Source organism: Procambarus clarkii, chromosome 30, assembly GCF_040958095.1.
Source record: "Procambarus clarkii isolate CNS0578487 chromosome 30, FALCON_Pclarkii_2.0, whole genome shotgun sequence".
Classification (NCBI taxonomy): Eukaryota; Metazoa; Arthropoda; class Malacostraca; order Decapoda; family Cambaridae; genus Procambarus; species Procambarus clarkii.
This window is the reverse complement of record NC_091179.1, coordinates 23,361,195-23,375,890: the sequence shown is the minus strand read 5'-3', so window position 1 is coordinate 23,375,890 and position 14,696 is coordinate 23,361,195. Positions and strand designations below refer to the sequence as shown.

Sequence of the window (14,696 nt, the reverse complement as noted above, 5' to 3'; positions counted from 1 at the left end):
CAAAAGTATCCGAGTCACCAAGAATACTATTGAGGGACAGGTGACCGCGAGAGGCGGTCGGAAAGCAAGACACACGCTCGTCCTGGAAGTCAGGACATTCAAGAAGGACATGCACGACTGTAAGAGGGACAATGCAATTAAGACAATAAGGAGAAGGACAGCGCTCCATCAAGTGACCATGAGTTAAGCGAGTATGGCCAATACGCAACCTCGCCAGAGCCGTTTCCCATCGCCGGTTACAGTGGAAGGAGGACGGCCACGAGGAAACACAACATTTAAGAGTACGTAGTTTATTATCAGTAACAGACGACCAAGAAGCCTTGCAACGGGTAAGGACGGAGGAATGGATAACCGGGTAAAAGTCGGAATAAGGAATACCTTTACGAGAGATGGGACAAGAGTGGACAGCTTCCTTGGCGGCAGCATCCACACGCTCATTTAAAGAGACACCAATATGGCTGGGAACCCAACAAAACTCAACCGACTTAAATTTACTGTGAACAAGAAACAGCCAATGCTGGATCTTGACAACTACTGGATGAACCGGATTAAAGGACCCGAGAGCCATGAGGGCACTACGAGAGTCAACAACAACTACAAAGGAAGACTGACAACGAGAAAGCAGGAGACGAAGAGCATAGAGAATAGCATAAAGCTCCGCTGTAAAGATGCTAGTCTCCGGAGGCAAGCGACACATATAAGTGCGATCAGGAAAAACAACAGAGTAGCCAACACCGTCCGCTGACTTAGACCCATCGGTGAAGATGGAAACGGAGCGGGAGTGAGAAGAAAAGTGCTCAAGGAAAAGGCATTTTAGAACCGTAGGAGGGGTAAAAGCCTTAGTGATGCGGGTCAAGGATGTACAAAACCGCGGAAGGGGGGACTATCCACGGGGGCAAAGAGGGAACAACACGAGGAGAAACATTAGAAATACGAACGGAAAGAGAATCCTGTAGGCGAGATAACCGGACAGAAAGATTGAGGTGGTGAAGAGGAACAGGAACCGCAGGAGGGGTAAAAGTTAAAGCACGACAGAGGCGAGAGGAAGGATGTTGTAAGGACCGCGCAAGATAGCGAAGACAGTAGCGATCACGGCGGTCCTGGAGAGACAGAAAGCCAGTGTCAACATACAAGCTAAGGACGGGAGTCGAACGAAAAGCACCAGAGTTGAGGCGCAACCCAGTATGGTGCAAAGCATCAAGACGGCGAAGAGTAGAAGGAGAAGCAGACGAGTAAGCAGAGCAACCATAATCGAGCTTAGACAGGACGAGAGAGGAATGTAAAGCAAGGAGAGTGCGCCTATCCGCTCCCCAAGAAGTATGGGACAATACCCGAAGGAGGGTAAGGGCCTTAGAGCACTCAACACAAGTCTTAGTAGAAGAGAACATGAAGCCATGATCGGTGGCCCAAGACGACACGGCATCAATTGCAAGTTGAAGCCGGCGCTGAAGGAGAGGCGAATCATCACCCTGACAACAAAGGGTAAGATCATCGACATAGAGAGCGGAGAAGACACCTGAAGGAAGAGAGGAAAGAAGACCATTGAGGGCAACCAGAAAAAGAGTAGGCTCAGAACACTACCCTGGGGCACACCTTCGTATTGCTGAAAAGAGGGAGAGAGAGCGGTACCAAGGCGCACCCGAAAGGAACGACGAGAGAGGAAGCTGCGGAGAAAGAGAGGGAGATGACCACGAAAGCCAAAAGAATGAAGCTGGGATAGAATATGATATCGCCAAGTGGTGTCGTAAGCCTTTTCCAGGTCAAAAAGGACGGCAACAACGGAGGTCTTCGCAGCAAAAGCAGTACGAATATAGACCTCCAAGTTCACCAGGACATCTGTCGTGCTGCGGCACTTGCGGAAACCAAATTGAGAAGGGGAGAGGTGGCGATAGTGTTCCAGGAACCACATCAGACGAACGTTAACCATACGTTCAAAGAGTTTGCAGACACAACTTGTGAGGGCAATAGGGCGAATGTCCTTAGGGGAAGTACCCAGAGACCCCGGTTTGCGAACAGGGAGGACAACGACATCGAGCCAGTCCTCAGGGACTGACGACGACTCCCAGATCCGATTATACAGACTCAGTAAATACTGAGACGTGCACGGAGGGAGATGGCGAAGCATCTCATAATGAATACCATCGGAGCCCGCCACCGTAGAACCGCAGAGGGCCAACGAAGTTCTGTTGTAGAATGCTATTAGGACAATATCCAACTCTGGCCCCAGAAATCACTCGGTACCTACTCAAATCTCTGAATATGTTAGATATTAAGTCACTGCACATTCTCCCATGTGTATTATACATATATAAAACGCTGAACTGTAATGCCAATCCTGACCTCAAATGCTTCATTGAAGATTGTAACAGAACCCATGAGCACCACACCAGAAATAAATACAGTTTTGATATTCCAAGAGTGCGACTTAACCAAACTAGAAATGCTCTACAAATCAAGGGACCCAGAATGTGGAATGACCTTCCCAACCATGTTAAAGACTGTACCTCTCTCAACCAGTTTAAGGTAAAAACGAAGCACTACCTAATAAATTCCCTGTAACCTACCTTACCCCTATATTGTCAACCCATGTCTGTATTCTTAAACAACGTTGTCTGTCGACCTAATTATATTTGTGCTGCTTTTTCAGCCATGTTTCCCCCCTTTTTATTTATATTTTTAATTGTTCTCAACACATTTTATACTTTAAACTCAATTAGTATTAAGTTTTAGTCTTTAATGTTTTTCCTGCCCGAAACGCTTTGCGTAATAGTGGCTGTAGGCATTGTATGTACTAGCTCTATCTATAAATCTATCAAATTTTGTAAAATCTCTTTTATGTATGTACCTTACCTGAATAAACATTTATTTATTTATTTTATTTATTAAGTTCAGAGAGAGAGAGAAGGTATCGTTATAGGGAAGTCGAAGACGAGTTCAGAAATCTAAAGGACGAGACTCAAGGACAGGTTTACGAAGAAGGAAAGATTGGGGAAGATGAAGACCAGAGCTAACAGAAGAAAAGTGGGAACCCACTGTTTGCGGTAGTGTACCCATACAACTTCCAAGGTCACAGAAATTATCGTTTTCTGTTTCCGTTCCTACAAACCATTCTCTTTGAAAATTTAAAGCATAAACTGTTGTATTATGTTATTTTGTGCGCGCATCATTATTATATTTATTTATCTTTCATACACAAGAGTTCTTACATTCTTGTACAGCTACTAGCACGTATGGAGTTTCGGGCAATTATTTGTAATATGTAATAATTTATGAAGTGCTTATTATAATTTTCTGAGAAGCGCCAAGATTTCTCATGAGATTTTACGTTCGACAGGATTGAACTCTTTATTTATTTATTTATTTATTTATTTATTTATTTATGTATATAGAAGAAGGTACATTGAGCTTATGAGAGTACATAGCACTGAGGTTTTTACATTCTTGTAAAGCCACTAACTCGCATAGCGTTTCTGGCAGGTCCTTAATGTAACAGAGTCCCATCTTGAGAACACGACTCAAGATGACGTCGTGACGACACGACTCTGGCCCTCCTCCAATTTTGTCAGCTGCTCCTTGAGCCCACAGCTGCTCCTTGAGCCCACAGCTGCTTCTTGAGCCCACAGCTGCTCCTTGAGCCCACAGCTGCTCCTTGAGCCCACAGCTGCTCCTTGAGTCCACAGCTGCTCCTTGAGCCCACAGCTGCTCCTTGAGCCCACAGCTGCTCCTTGAGCCCACAGCTGCTCCTTGAGCCCACAGCTACCCACAGCTGTTCCTTGAGCCCACAGCTGTTCCTTGAGCCCACAGCTGCTCCTTGAGCCCACAGCTGTTCCTTGAGCCCACAGCTGCTCCTTGAGCCCACAGCTGCTCCTTAAGCCCACAGCTACCCACAGCTGCTCCTTGAGGCCACAGCTACCCACAGCTGCTCTTTGAGCCCACAGCTGCTCCTTGAGCCCATAGCTGCCCACAGCTGCTCCTTGAGCCCACAGCTACCCACAGCTGCTCCTTGAACCCACAGCTGCTCCTTGAGCCCACAGCTGTTCCTTGAGCCCACAGCTGCTCTTTGACCCACAGCTGCTCCTTGAGCCCACAGCTACTCACAGCTGTTCCTTGAGTCCACAGCTGTTCCTTGAGCCCACAGCTACCTACAGCTGTTCCTTGAGCCCACAGCTGCTCCTTGAGCCCACAGCTGCTCCTTGAGCCCACAGCTGCTCCTTGAGCCCACAGCTACCCACAGCTGCTCCTTGAGCCCACAGCTGCTCCTTGAGCCCACAGCTTCCCACAGCTGCTCCATGAGCCCACAGCTACTCCTTGAGCCCACAGCTGCTCTTTGAGCCCACAGCTGCTCCATGAGCCCACAGCTACTCCTTGAGCCCACAGCTGCTCCATGAGCCCACAGCTGCTCCATGAGACCACAGCTGCTCCATGAGCCCACAGCTGCTCCATGAGCCCACAGCTGCTCCATGAGACCACAGCTGCTCCATGAGCCCACAGCTACTCCTTGAGCCCACAGCTGCTCTTTGAGCCCACAGCTGCTCCATGCCCACAGCTACTCCTTGAGCCCACAGCTGCTCCGTGAGCCCACAGCTGCTCCATGAGACCACAGCTGCTCCATGAGCCCACAGCTACCCACAAATGATGTAGCACCCCCAGAAGGCAGCCAAGTACACAGTGACCCAAATGTGATTGAAACAAACGACGAGACCAACCCATAATATCCTATTTTGACCTCACTAGTATTGTTCTCTGAAGGAAGTGTGTTCCTGACGTTCATTGCTGTCACCTCGACGAGTCTTCCCCATTTTCCCCAATTCAATAATACTCAGGATATAAATTCATTAGCTAACCTCTTCCTCTCCAAAACTCTAAGCCTCTACAACCTTCATTGCCCCCTTCTTACCAAGCAAGTAACTGACAAAAGATTAAACAATCCATGGCTCACAAGTGGCATTCTTAACTCAATCAACAAGAAACATGAATATGAAAAGAAACTTAGGATTGGCCTAGTTTCAAAGGAAGTAGCTAAAAGGTACTCATCAATGCTTACCAGTATCATAAGAAAGGCAAAACTTGCATATTATGTGAATAGATTCAATGAAGCAAAAGGCAACATGAAAAGCACTTGGAAAACAATCTCTAGTATCCTTGGAACTAAACAACACTCACATAACCAAATAAAACTCTACAAGGATGGGTATACACCGTCAACTGATTTAGAAATGGCAAATGAATTTAATAGCTTCTTTTCATCGGTTGGTGCTAATCTTGCCAGTAAAATCCCACAGACTCAGACACATATCAACACATATCTCTCAGGCAGCTATCCAAACTCTCTTCTCCTTTCACCAATCAGCCCGGCAGATGTTGTGTCCATCATACACTCTCTAAAAACCAAGGCAGGGAACACCAGTGAAATTCCGTCCATTGTGTACAAGAGCGCCTCCCATGCCCTTGTCCCACCCATAGCCCTACTGTTCAACAAATCTATAGAGTGTCATACCTTCCCTGATATCCTTAAAAAAGCAAGAGTAACGCCAGTTCATAAAGGAGGCAATCCGGCGGACATAAACAATTATAGACCAATATCAAATCTACCCATTCTATCAAAAATATTTGAAAAAATTATCTACAAACAGCTCTATTCCTACCTCGTAAAATTCGACATACTCAGCCCCTGCCAGTTTGGCTTCCGGTCCCAAAAGAGCACCAGTGATGCAATTATTAGTCTCCTTGACGTAATCTACTCAGCTCTTGACAAAAATGAGTTTCCGATTGGACTCTTCATTGATTTAAGAAAAGCCTTTGATACTGTTAATCACAACTACCTTTTACTTAAACTCCAGCATTATGGAATCCGAGGCCTTGCCCTTGACTACATCCGATCCTATCTTAGTGACAGACACCAATGTGTAACCATCAATGATACAACCTCTTCCACTCTACCAATAACCGTTGGAGTGCCACAGGGCAGCATCTTAGGACCTCTTCTATTTCTTATATATATCAATGATCTGCCTAATGTCTCTAATATTCTTAAACCTATATTATTTGCTGATGATACTACCCTCATCTATTCAGACCCCAACCCACATACACTAAATAATGTTGTGAATAATGAATTAAAAAAGTCCACTTATGGATGTCAACTAACAAACTAACACTAAACATAGGAAAGACCTACTACATCTTATTTGGAAGAAAATCATCGAATGCAATTCAGCTACAGATAGACAACATTAACATCAGTAATAAAAATAATAAAGTAAAGTAATAAAAAATGATGGCAAGTTTCTTGGCCTATTCCTAGATAAGAGACTCAACTTCAGCACCCACATTCAACACATAACTAAGAAAGTCTCTAAAACAGTTGGTATACTCTCTAAAATAAGATATTATGTTGCTAACTCTGCTCTCCTCTCACTGTATTATGCACTAATCTACCCCTATCTTAATTATGGTATCTGTGCATGGGGGTCTACCACTGCAAACCACCTTGAGCCCATCATCACCCAGCAAAAATCTGCTATCAGAATAATAACAAACTCTGCTTTCAGACAACACTCAGCTCCCTTGTTTAAATTCCTAAACTTGCTAAATATTAACTCCCTCCACACATTCTCTTCTGTCAACTACATTTACAAAACCCTGTTCTTAAAAGCAAACCATACTCTGAAACTCAGATGTAATGGGACCCATTATCACCACACCAGAAATAAATATCTCTTTGATATCCCCAGGGTCGAATTTAATCTGTGTAAACACTCTATGCAAATTAAGGGACCTAGTCTATGGAACTCACTCCCTAGTGAATTGAAAAGCTGTCAAACTTTTGCCTCATTTAAAAACAAACCAAAAAGTACTTAATTTCATCTTCGTAGTTTCCTACACTGAGCTTTAAATTTGCTCTGTATCTAGTGTTACCCAATCTCCCAATCTTTATGTACTGAATCCAAACAACTTTATCATTGTGTTCATTGCTGTCTTCATTTATGTGCTAGCCATAAGCTGTATTGTGCCTGCTAAGTTTTGTTAAACTACCATTCAAGCTGTCATTGCAATCATTCTGAGCTACCTATGTGCTTTAATATACCTACAATTTTTCTCTCATCTTTTATTTTTTTTCTTGGTTTGTAACTGTTATCATTTTTATAAATTTTGCAAGTATTTACCTACTTATAAGTTTCTTAGATTAAGGACCTGCCCAATTCAATTTCTTTATTATTCACCCCACACCCATCCCGTGGGCGGTGGTGTAAAGGATTACAGAGGCACATAATCGGTTCAGGAACTGAACCCTCTAGTTCGTTTAGCTAAGCAAATAACAATCTTTCGACGCTAGTTACAAAATTATTAATGTTATATATACATGTACACATACTCATCCATACATGTACATATACATATATACATACACATACATATTTAATCTCCCACTCAAATACACTCATCAATAATCTTTTGTGTCACAAATGATCAACAAGAGGCTCACAACAGTCACTATACAAGGCACTTTACATCTATAGTGAGTCACACAGTTACTAGTCTTGCTGCACACCCACCCAACTGGGCGGCAGCTTTACAGTCATATGCATGCATTACCTACAGTAAGCAAATTTTGGATACTTCGCTAAGATTTCGGGCAGCACATCATTATAAATGAAGTACTTACACATTTCTTGGACACTATTGATGGTGTTATCTCTAAATTCCGCAATTTTTTCACATTCCATTATATAATGACGCAAAGTATGCGAATAGTTCTGCTGACAGAGTTTACATTTAGTCAAATCTACATCAACAGATGTTACAAATTCCCAGAGGTACTTGTAGCCGAGCCTAAGCCTAGCAGTGGTAACATCTAGAAGTCTGCTAACATTATTGGATGACCCATAGACGTGCGGTTCTTCATGCATAATAGAATGATGATAGATGGAGTAACTGGTGTGAATTTCACTTTGCCTCAAGTCTCCGAAATTTAGTTGATGTTCCTGGGATATTGCTGACCTCAGGCTGCTCAAAGGCAGTCCAAGTTGGTAATCAATTCCCTCTTTACGAGCAAAAGTCTTGGCTAGCTCATCAGTTCTCTCATGCATTCGGAGACCAATATGATAAGGAATCTACAGGAGACAAACTCTGACTCCATCATTGATTATTTCAGTATATCTGTGTCTAGCTTCAGAGATAAGCACGTCACAGTTATGCCTTGGGGAGCTAAGGGCAGTCAAGGATGACAAGGAGTCACTTACAATTAGCGTGTCAACTTTGGATTCATATACGCGCTCTAGTGCAAGGATTATGGCAACCAATTCTGCTTGAAGAGTGGAGGCCCAGTTACTTAGACGCGCTTCACCCGAAACGCTGCGCGTACTAGTGGCTTTACAAGAATGTAATTACTATGCTATGCATCCTCACAATCCCAATGTACCTTCTTGTATATAAATAAATAAATAAATAAATAAATAAATAAATAAATAATAATAATGAGGCCCGTTTTCTATGGGCAGAGAGCAGGGAGAACTTGTGATAACCGCTTAACGTTGGGTTGTTGTCAACACCTGCCCCACGATCGTCGTCGCCCCTAAATCAACACAATAGTGTCTCTTGTAGCACTATGACGGCAGCTTGGTGTTCACGGACCTACTGTATGATGTCATTAAGTCTACTGCGAACTCCATTGCAGTTCCAGTGTAGTATCTCTGGATGACTTTTTGCGTTTTAGTGTGGGGCCGAGTTCTTGGTAGGGAGCGGTCTGGTGCTTTGTTCCCCTGAGGGACTCCTGCGGCTCCCTGATCATCTGCCCCTGAGGGACTCCTGGGGCTCCCTGATCATCTGCCCCTGAGGGACTCCTGGGGCTCCCTGATCATCTGCCCCTGAGGGACTCCTGGGGCTCCCTGATCATCTGCCCCTGAGGGACTCCTGGGGCTCCCTGATCATCTGCCCCTGAGGGACTCCTGGGGCTCCCTGATCATCTGCCCCTGAGGGACTCCTGGGGCTCCCTGATCATCTGCCCCTGAGGGACTCCTGGGGCTCCCTGATCATCTGCCCCTGAGGGACTCCTGGGGCTCCCTGATCATCTGCCCCTGAGGGACTCCTGGGGCTCCCTGACCATCTGCCCCTGAGGGACTCCTGGGGCTCCCTGACCATCTGCCCCTGAGGGACTCCTGGGGCTCCCTGATCATCTGCCCCTGAGGGACTCCTGGGGCTCCCTGATCATCTGCCCCTGAGGGACTCCTGGGGCTCCCTGATCATCTGCCCCTGAGGGACTCCTGGGGCTCCCTGATCATCTGCCCCTGAGGGACTCCTGGGGCTCCCTGATCATCTGCCCCTGAGGGACTCCTGGGGCTCCCTGATCATCTGCCCCTGAGGGACTCCTGGGGCTCCCTGATCATCTGCCCCTGAGGGACTCCTGGGGCTCCCTGATCATCTGCCCCTGAGGGACTCCTGGGGCTCCCTGATCATCTGCCCCTTCGTCTGCTTATTGGCGGCCAGGCTCATTAGTTTCCGCCCACAGGCAACAATAATTTCCTGATTTACCTAAGAGACACTAGTGGCCTCGATGAGAACAGGAAGCTGGCGGCTTGTCGAAGATCCCCCTTGCCTTGCCTTGATGATCTTTTCCAGCTAGATTTTGAGACAACACAGTTTTGACATTTACGGCTTTGGCAGGTAGGAGGTTCCATGGATTTATAACCCTGTGGGTGAAAAAACATCTCTATCATTAAGCCTTCCATCATTAGGCTTCGCGATTAATGCTTCAAGGGTACACCGGGGCACATCCGATCCCTGGATAGTCGTCACCCCAAACTCAACGACAACAACATACCCATCCTACAGGGGGTAGTGGACCCCATACACATTGTGTGAGTATTTTTTTAACTGTTAATAGTATTATCTTGTGGTTTTAATGTGGGTTAAGGTCGTTTTGGACATGAGACAATTCAACGAAGCTGGTTGTCTGTTTGTTAATACACATGAGACCAGGAGGCATGGCAGGATGTGCAGAATACCCCCATTGAAAGCAGAGGTGCAACAGGTACTCTGAGAGAGAACTCTATCAATATCAGAGGACATGAGTCCTCTGAACCTCTAGAATAGAACCAGTGAAGAACAGAGGTGCCATAGGCACAATCAGAGAACACTGTATAAACATCAGAGGTCCGCGGTTGTTCAACGTCCTCCCAGCAAGCAAGAACTCCCAGAACCCCATCAACCAGGTAACCAGGTATCAACTAATACAACAACTGTACCCCCCTATTAGACTATTTTACAGGAACTTCTTTTTGACAGCTCATAAAACTGAGGAAAGGGCCCTGAAAAATTATTATTGATAGGAACGTTATCCCTATAGACAAAAATCAGAAAATACATTTGACGATTTACTATAAATCCAAAAAAACGGCCAACCTACTCGTGAAAAACTCTCCAGACACAAAGCAGAATGCCTTGAAGGAAACCAACATCATCTATGCCTTTAAATGCCCACTTGGGGACTGTAAGCCCCAAAGAACTCACTATATAGGCAAGACAACAACTTGGGAACTTGGGCCCCGGTAGGCCCAAGTTCTATAGGTCTCAAGCCGAACAAGTGGATAGAACTCCCCTAAAAGAAACAAGCAAATGATCACGATGTCACACGTTGTCTGCGTAGCTCCCCCCCCTCCCCAGAAGGGGGAAGGAGTAGCCCCAGATCCTTCATGCTGGCTATTCACCCACAGTTCTTAGGCTGGATGTCAAAGCACACGAAAAACCACCGACCGGAGGGAGGGAGGGAAGGATGCCAGGGAGCCTCTGGGTCTCGCCCAGAAAATGGTATTTCATTACATTCAATGCTGGTTTTCTGGGGGGAGCCCCTTCGGCTCCCCAGAGCTAACTACCCACAGAGGAAAGAATAGGGACTTACCCGGGAGGCGGTTGCTGCTCACTCCTCAACTCGAAGTCGAGACAACTGGCTGCAACCGCCGACCCAAAGCGACACAGGCCCGATGAAGCCCAGGGACATTCACTAGGTAAGGAGCAGCCAGGACCCTGTTCAACCGCCAAAAACCCCATGCCCGAATGTCAGCCCAGTACATGTTGCCAAAGACGGCAGCAAGAGCGGCGAACTTGCGAACGTCATGGGCTGCGGACAATTCTGCGGACGACCTGGGAGACCCACACCCGCAAACAGGGAAGAAGGGAAACTGGATCAACCCACAGCGCGTCCCCGGACATCGAAGCCATGGCGCACAAATAATGGCGAAGAGCCGCAACCGGACACAAAACATGATGCACCCTCAGCTGAACGAACCAAGCATCGACCACTCAGAGACCCCTCCGGAAACCAGCACACTCATTCTTCGCCAGAAAAGGAGGAGACGGCTGCAAACAAACAAAACCATGACGAAGACCGAAGGAGCAGAAACCCCTGCGCCGGAGAAGAGCATGAAGCTCACCAACCCGACCCCCAGAGGCAAATGCCAACAGAAAAAGTGCATTGGAGAAACAATCCTGAACCAAAGGGGCCACAACAAATCGAGGAGAAGAAAGATAAGAGAGCACTCTGTCCAATGACCAGGATGGCTCAGGCGGCGCATGAGCAGGCCGGAGGTTAAACAAAGCCCGAGATGGCTTGCGAAACGGTGCAGAAGTAACCGTTCATTACATTCAACGCTGTTTTTTTTAACTGCAGTAATGTCTTGGATTTCCCAAAATGTTTTGCATAGCAGTAACTTTGTATTTGTGTAACCCCTGTACTTACAATTGTCCCATCATCTTATATCCGCTGTACAATTGTATTTTCCCTCTCGTTACAAAGCATTTTCAGTGGTGTTTCTTTGGATATAATATATACTGTACAGTAAATCATTTGATACTTAATGCACACATTTCAGAATTAAGGAAATTACAACATTTTGGTCCATCATGGACCATTATCAAGTTAATTTGAAACATTGTCATTTCCTTTATTTTCAGATGTGTGGATTGTGTGTGTAATTTTCAGCCACGTTATTTTGACTTACTGTCTGGCTACATTATCATCTTGTGAGGCCTGGTTATTGTAGTCAAAATTTTACATACCCAAATATTTTGTTAAATTTATTGCACTATTCAAAATTCAAAATTCTAATTTTTATTCAGGTAAAAGTACATACATAGACAAAGAGTTACAAACATAATGTTGGATTTATAAATAGAGCTAGTACATTTAAATTCTTTTTTTGTGAAGCAGTTTTTAATTTTCTCTTGATATTTACATGCAAAGAATATGAAGAAGCTGAAACGCGTATTTGGCTCTGTGACAAATCTTGCGAGTGGGCGCAATGATGACCAGTCAACACCAGGCAATCCAGGATCCAGTGTTGCCAACACTTTCAGAAGCACATCTACCTCACCCCATAGATCTGGGTAAGATGCAATACTGTAACATTCCTTAGCAACAAAAATAGTCTATCACTATCTGAAAGGGATCAGAGGTCCACTATACAGTATTTACAGTATTAAGGATGAAAACCAACTTTTACGTTTTTGTGTAAAGATTTGAAATACGCCATCTTTTGCACTCTCCTGAGTGCATTATCAAGGTCTGAGTATATGGGTAGGATGAGACTGATAATGCACTCAACACAGTGCGAACTTGGGGGCCTTGGCCTCCGTTGGACCCCGCCTGGATTTTCCATACTTCTGTGCGGGGCTTACTGTTGCAAGAAGTGGGGCTTCCTCCCCCCCCCCACACTGCATATGATTTGGACTTGGGTTCTTGGGTTCTGCTCCTCCCCGGGTTCGGTTCCGTGTCCCTGCTGATTCTTTGGTTCCATCTTTCCGGAGGATTTTGACTTCCCGCATCTCGCCGCCTGAGGTGCGGTCAGCCATTGCAGCTTACCTCCTGCGTGACCCAGAGTATGCCTCCATAATGGATCCTTCTTCGTTCAGGTTTGGATGTTCATGTCCTTACTGGGTGCATTATGAGGTTCGGGGGTCATCCTGGCTTGCAGACTGCCCCTTGTTTTCATTGGATGCTTGGGGCACGTTCTGTCAGACCCGCACATTTGAGTGGTGCGAGGCGTTGACGGTGGTCTAGGTTTACCTGGGGGCAATTTTGCGCATCTTAATGAGTGCCTTTTCGCTCCTGCCCTTTTGCTGGGTATTGGTGCGGTTCAGCTTCATGTGCAGGTTCCTTCCCTGTCAGCTGTGCTTGTGGCTGAGGACTTGCGTACTCGTGGCTTTTTGCCTTCGGTTCTGCATTTCTTTTCCCTCCTGGAGCTGTCTTCAGATTGGCTTGCAGAGGATGTGGAGGCGCTTGGGGCCGTTCCTGAGTCTGACGCCTTGGTCTCGGCTGCTCGTGCGTCATCTGCTCTTTTGAAGCTGTTTGCACCGATCCTGCGAGAGGCGTTGCTGCAGTTTTTCGCTGCGCGTTTTGCATGTCGACAGGCTGTTCTAGCTTCCTCCTTGGAATCTGCTTGGGCTCTGGTTCTTAGGTTGTCTTCCCCTTTTTGTCCTCTGCTTTTTGAGGCCTCTGCAGTTGATCGTTATATTCAGGAGGCTTCTTCCACTTGCCATGCTATGTCTGAGTTGTTGGTTCTCCGGGGGAACCGGGGGATTCCTTCCTGGCAGGGTCGTGCCAGAGCTCACGGTTCCTTTCGTCGGGGTCGACCACAGGTGTCAGGTTCGGTGCCGGTGCCGCCTGCGGTCCCGACTGTACCTGCTCTGCGCGCAGGTCGGGTTCTCGTAGGGGGCAGCGGCCCTTTCGCGATTTGCCCCATTGACGGGGCAGTGAGGAGGAGGCTTGCTCTATTCGCTCACTCCTGGTCTCACTATTTGTGGGCTTTTCAGTTCGTTTCTCTTGGCCTGCGGTGGCGTTGGGTGGCTCCTCCTCCTTTGGGGGGTTTGGGGCTGACAGGGCAAGCTTCCTCTCCTGCGCTCTGTCGGGTCATCTTGGAATGGGTGCGCTTGGGCGTGGTCGAAACGACGACGTCTCTCAGGTGGGTTTCTCGCCTGTTTCTAGTTCCGAAGTGGAACTGTGCGGACCTGCCACATTCTAGACTGATCTGAATGTGGCAGGTCCGCACTAGATCTGACATTCTAGACTTGCCCCGTCTGAACTCTTCGGTTTCTTGCCTCTCGTTTTGGATGACTACTCTGTCCCAGGTCCGGCTTCTGTTGGAGCTGGGCGCTTGGATAGTGTCCTGGACGTCAAGGACGCGTATTGGCACATCCCTATTCATCCGGGGTTCCGGGACTGGCTCGGTTTTGTTGTGGGGAGTTACCTCTTTCGTTGTCTCCCGTTCGGGTTGATTTTGGCACCTCAAGTATTCACACTCCTTCCCCTGGTAGTGGTGGCCCGTCTGTGTCTGTTAGGTGTTCGGGTGTTGGCTTACCTCGACGACTGGCTGGTTTGGGCTCTCAGTCGGTCCGCATGTCTGCTCGCCAGGGATTTGGTGCTTTCCCAGCTTTTGGTGCTTGTTTCTGGGGTTTCTTGTTTCCCATGTCACCCGGCGGTTGCTCGAGGGTCTGTGCGGGAGCCTGAACTTTGCGATGTTGTTCTACCTGCCGGGTCGGGTTTGGCTTTGTCAGCTGTTCTGGTTCCTTCGGGAATGCCCCTTCCGACTCTCTCGCGATCGCTGGGTTCGACCCCCGGGGGCCTTGTTTCAGCTGCTGTGTCGCCAGTTTCCTCTTCGGGTTTTTCGGGGTTCTGTGCCTTGGCGCCCACCCGAGCCTTCGCT

At 46.9% G+C, this 14,696-nt stretch overlaps 1 protein-coding gene across 1 annotated transcript in view; it reads left to right on the top strand.

The window, feature by feature from the left end:
• The first annotated feature begins 8,522 nt into the window (after positions 1 to 8,522).
• The window catches only part of LOC123765554 (uveal autoantigen with coiled-coil domains and ankyrin repeats), a 53,675-nt gene continuing 47,501 nt past the window's right edge, over positions 8,523 to 14,696 (top strand). Inside the window, exons 1-2 of the mRNA XM_045754231.2 lie at positions 8,523 to 9,857; positions 12,239 to 12,381. Of these exons, the coding sequence (XP_045610187.2) occupies positions 12,242 to 12,381 (140 nt within the window). The 5' untranslated portion in view covers positions 8,523 to 9,857; positions 12,239 to 12,241. The remainder of the gene's footprint in view (positions 9,858 to 12,238; positions 12,382 to 14,696) is intronic.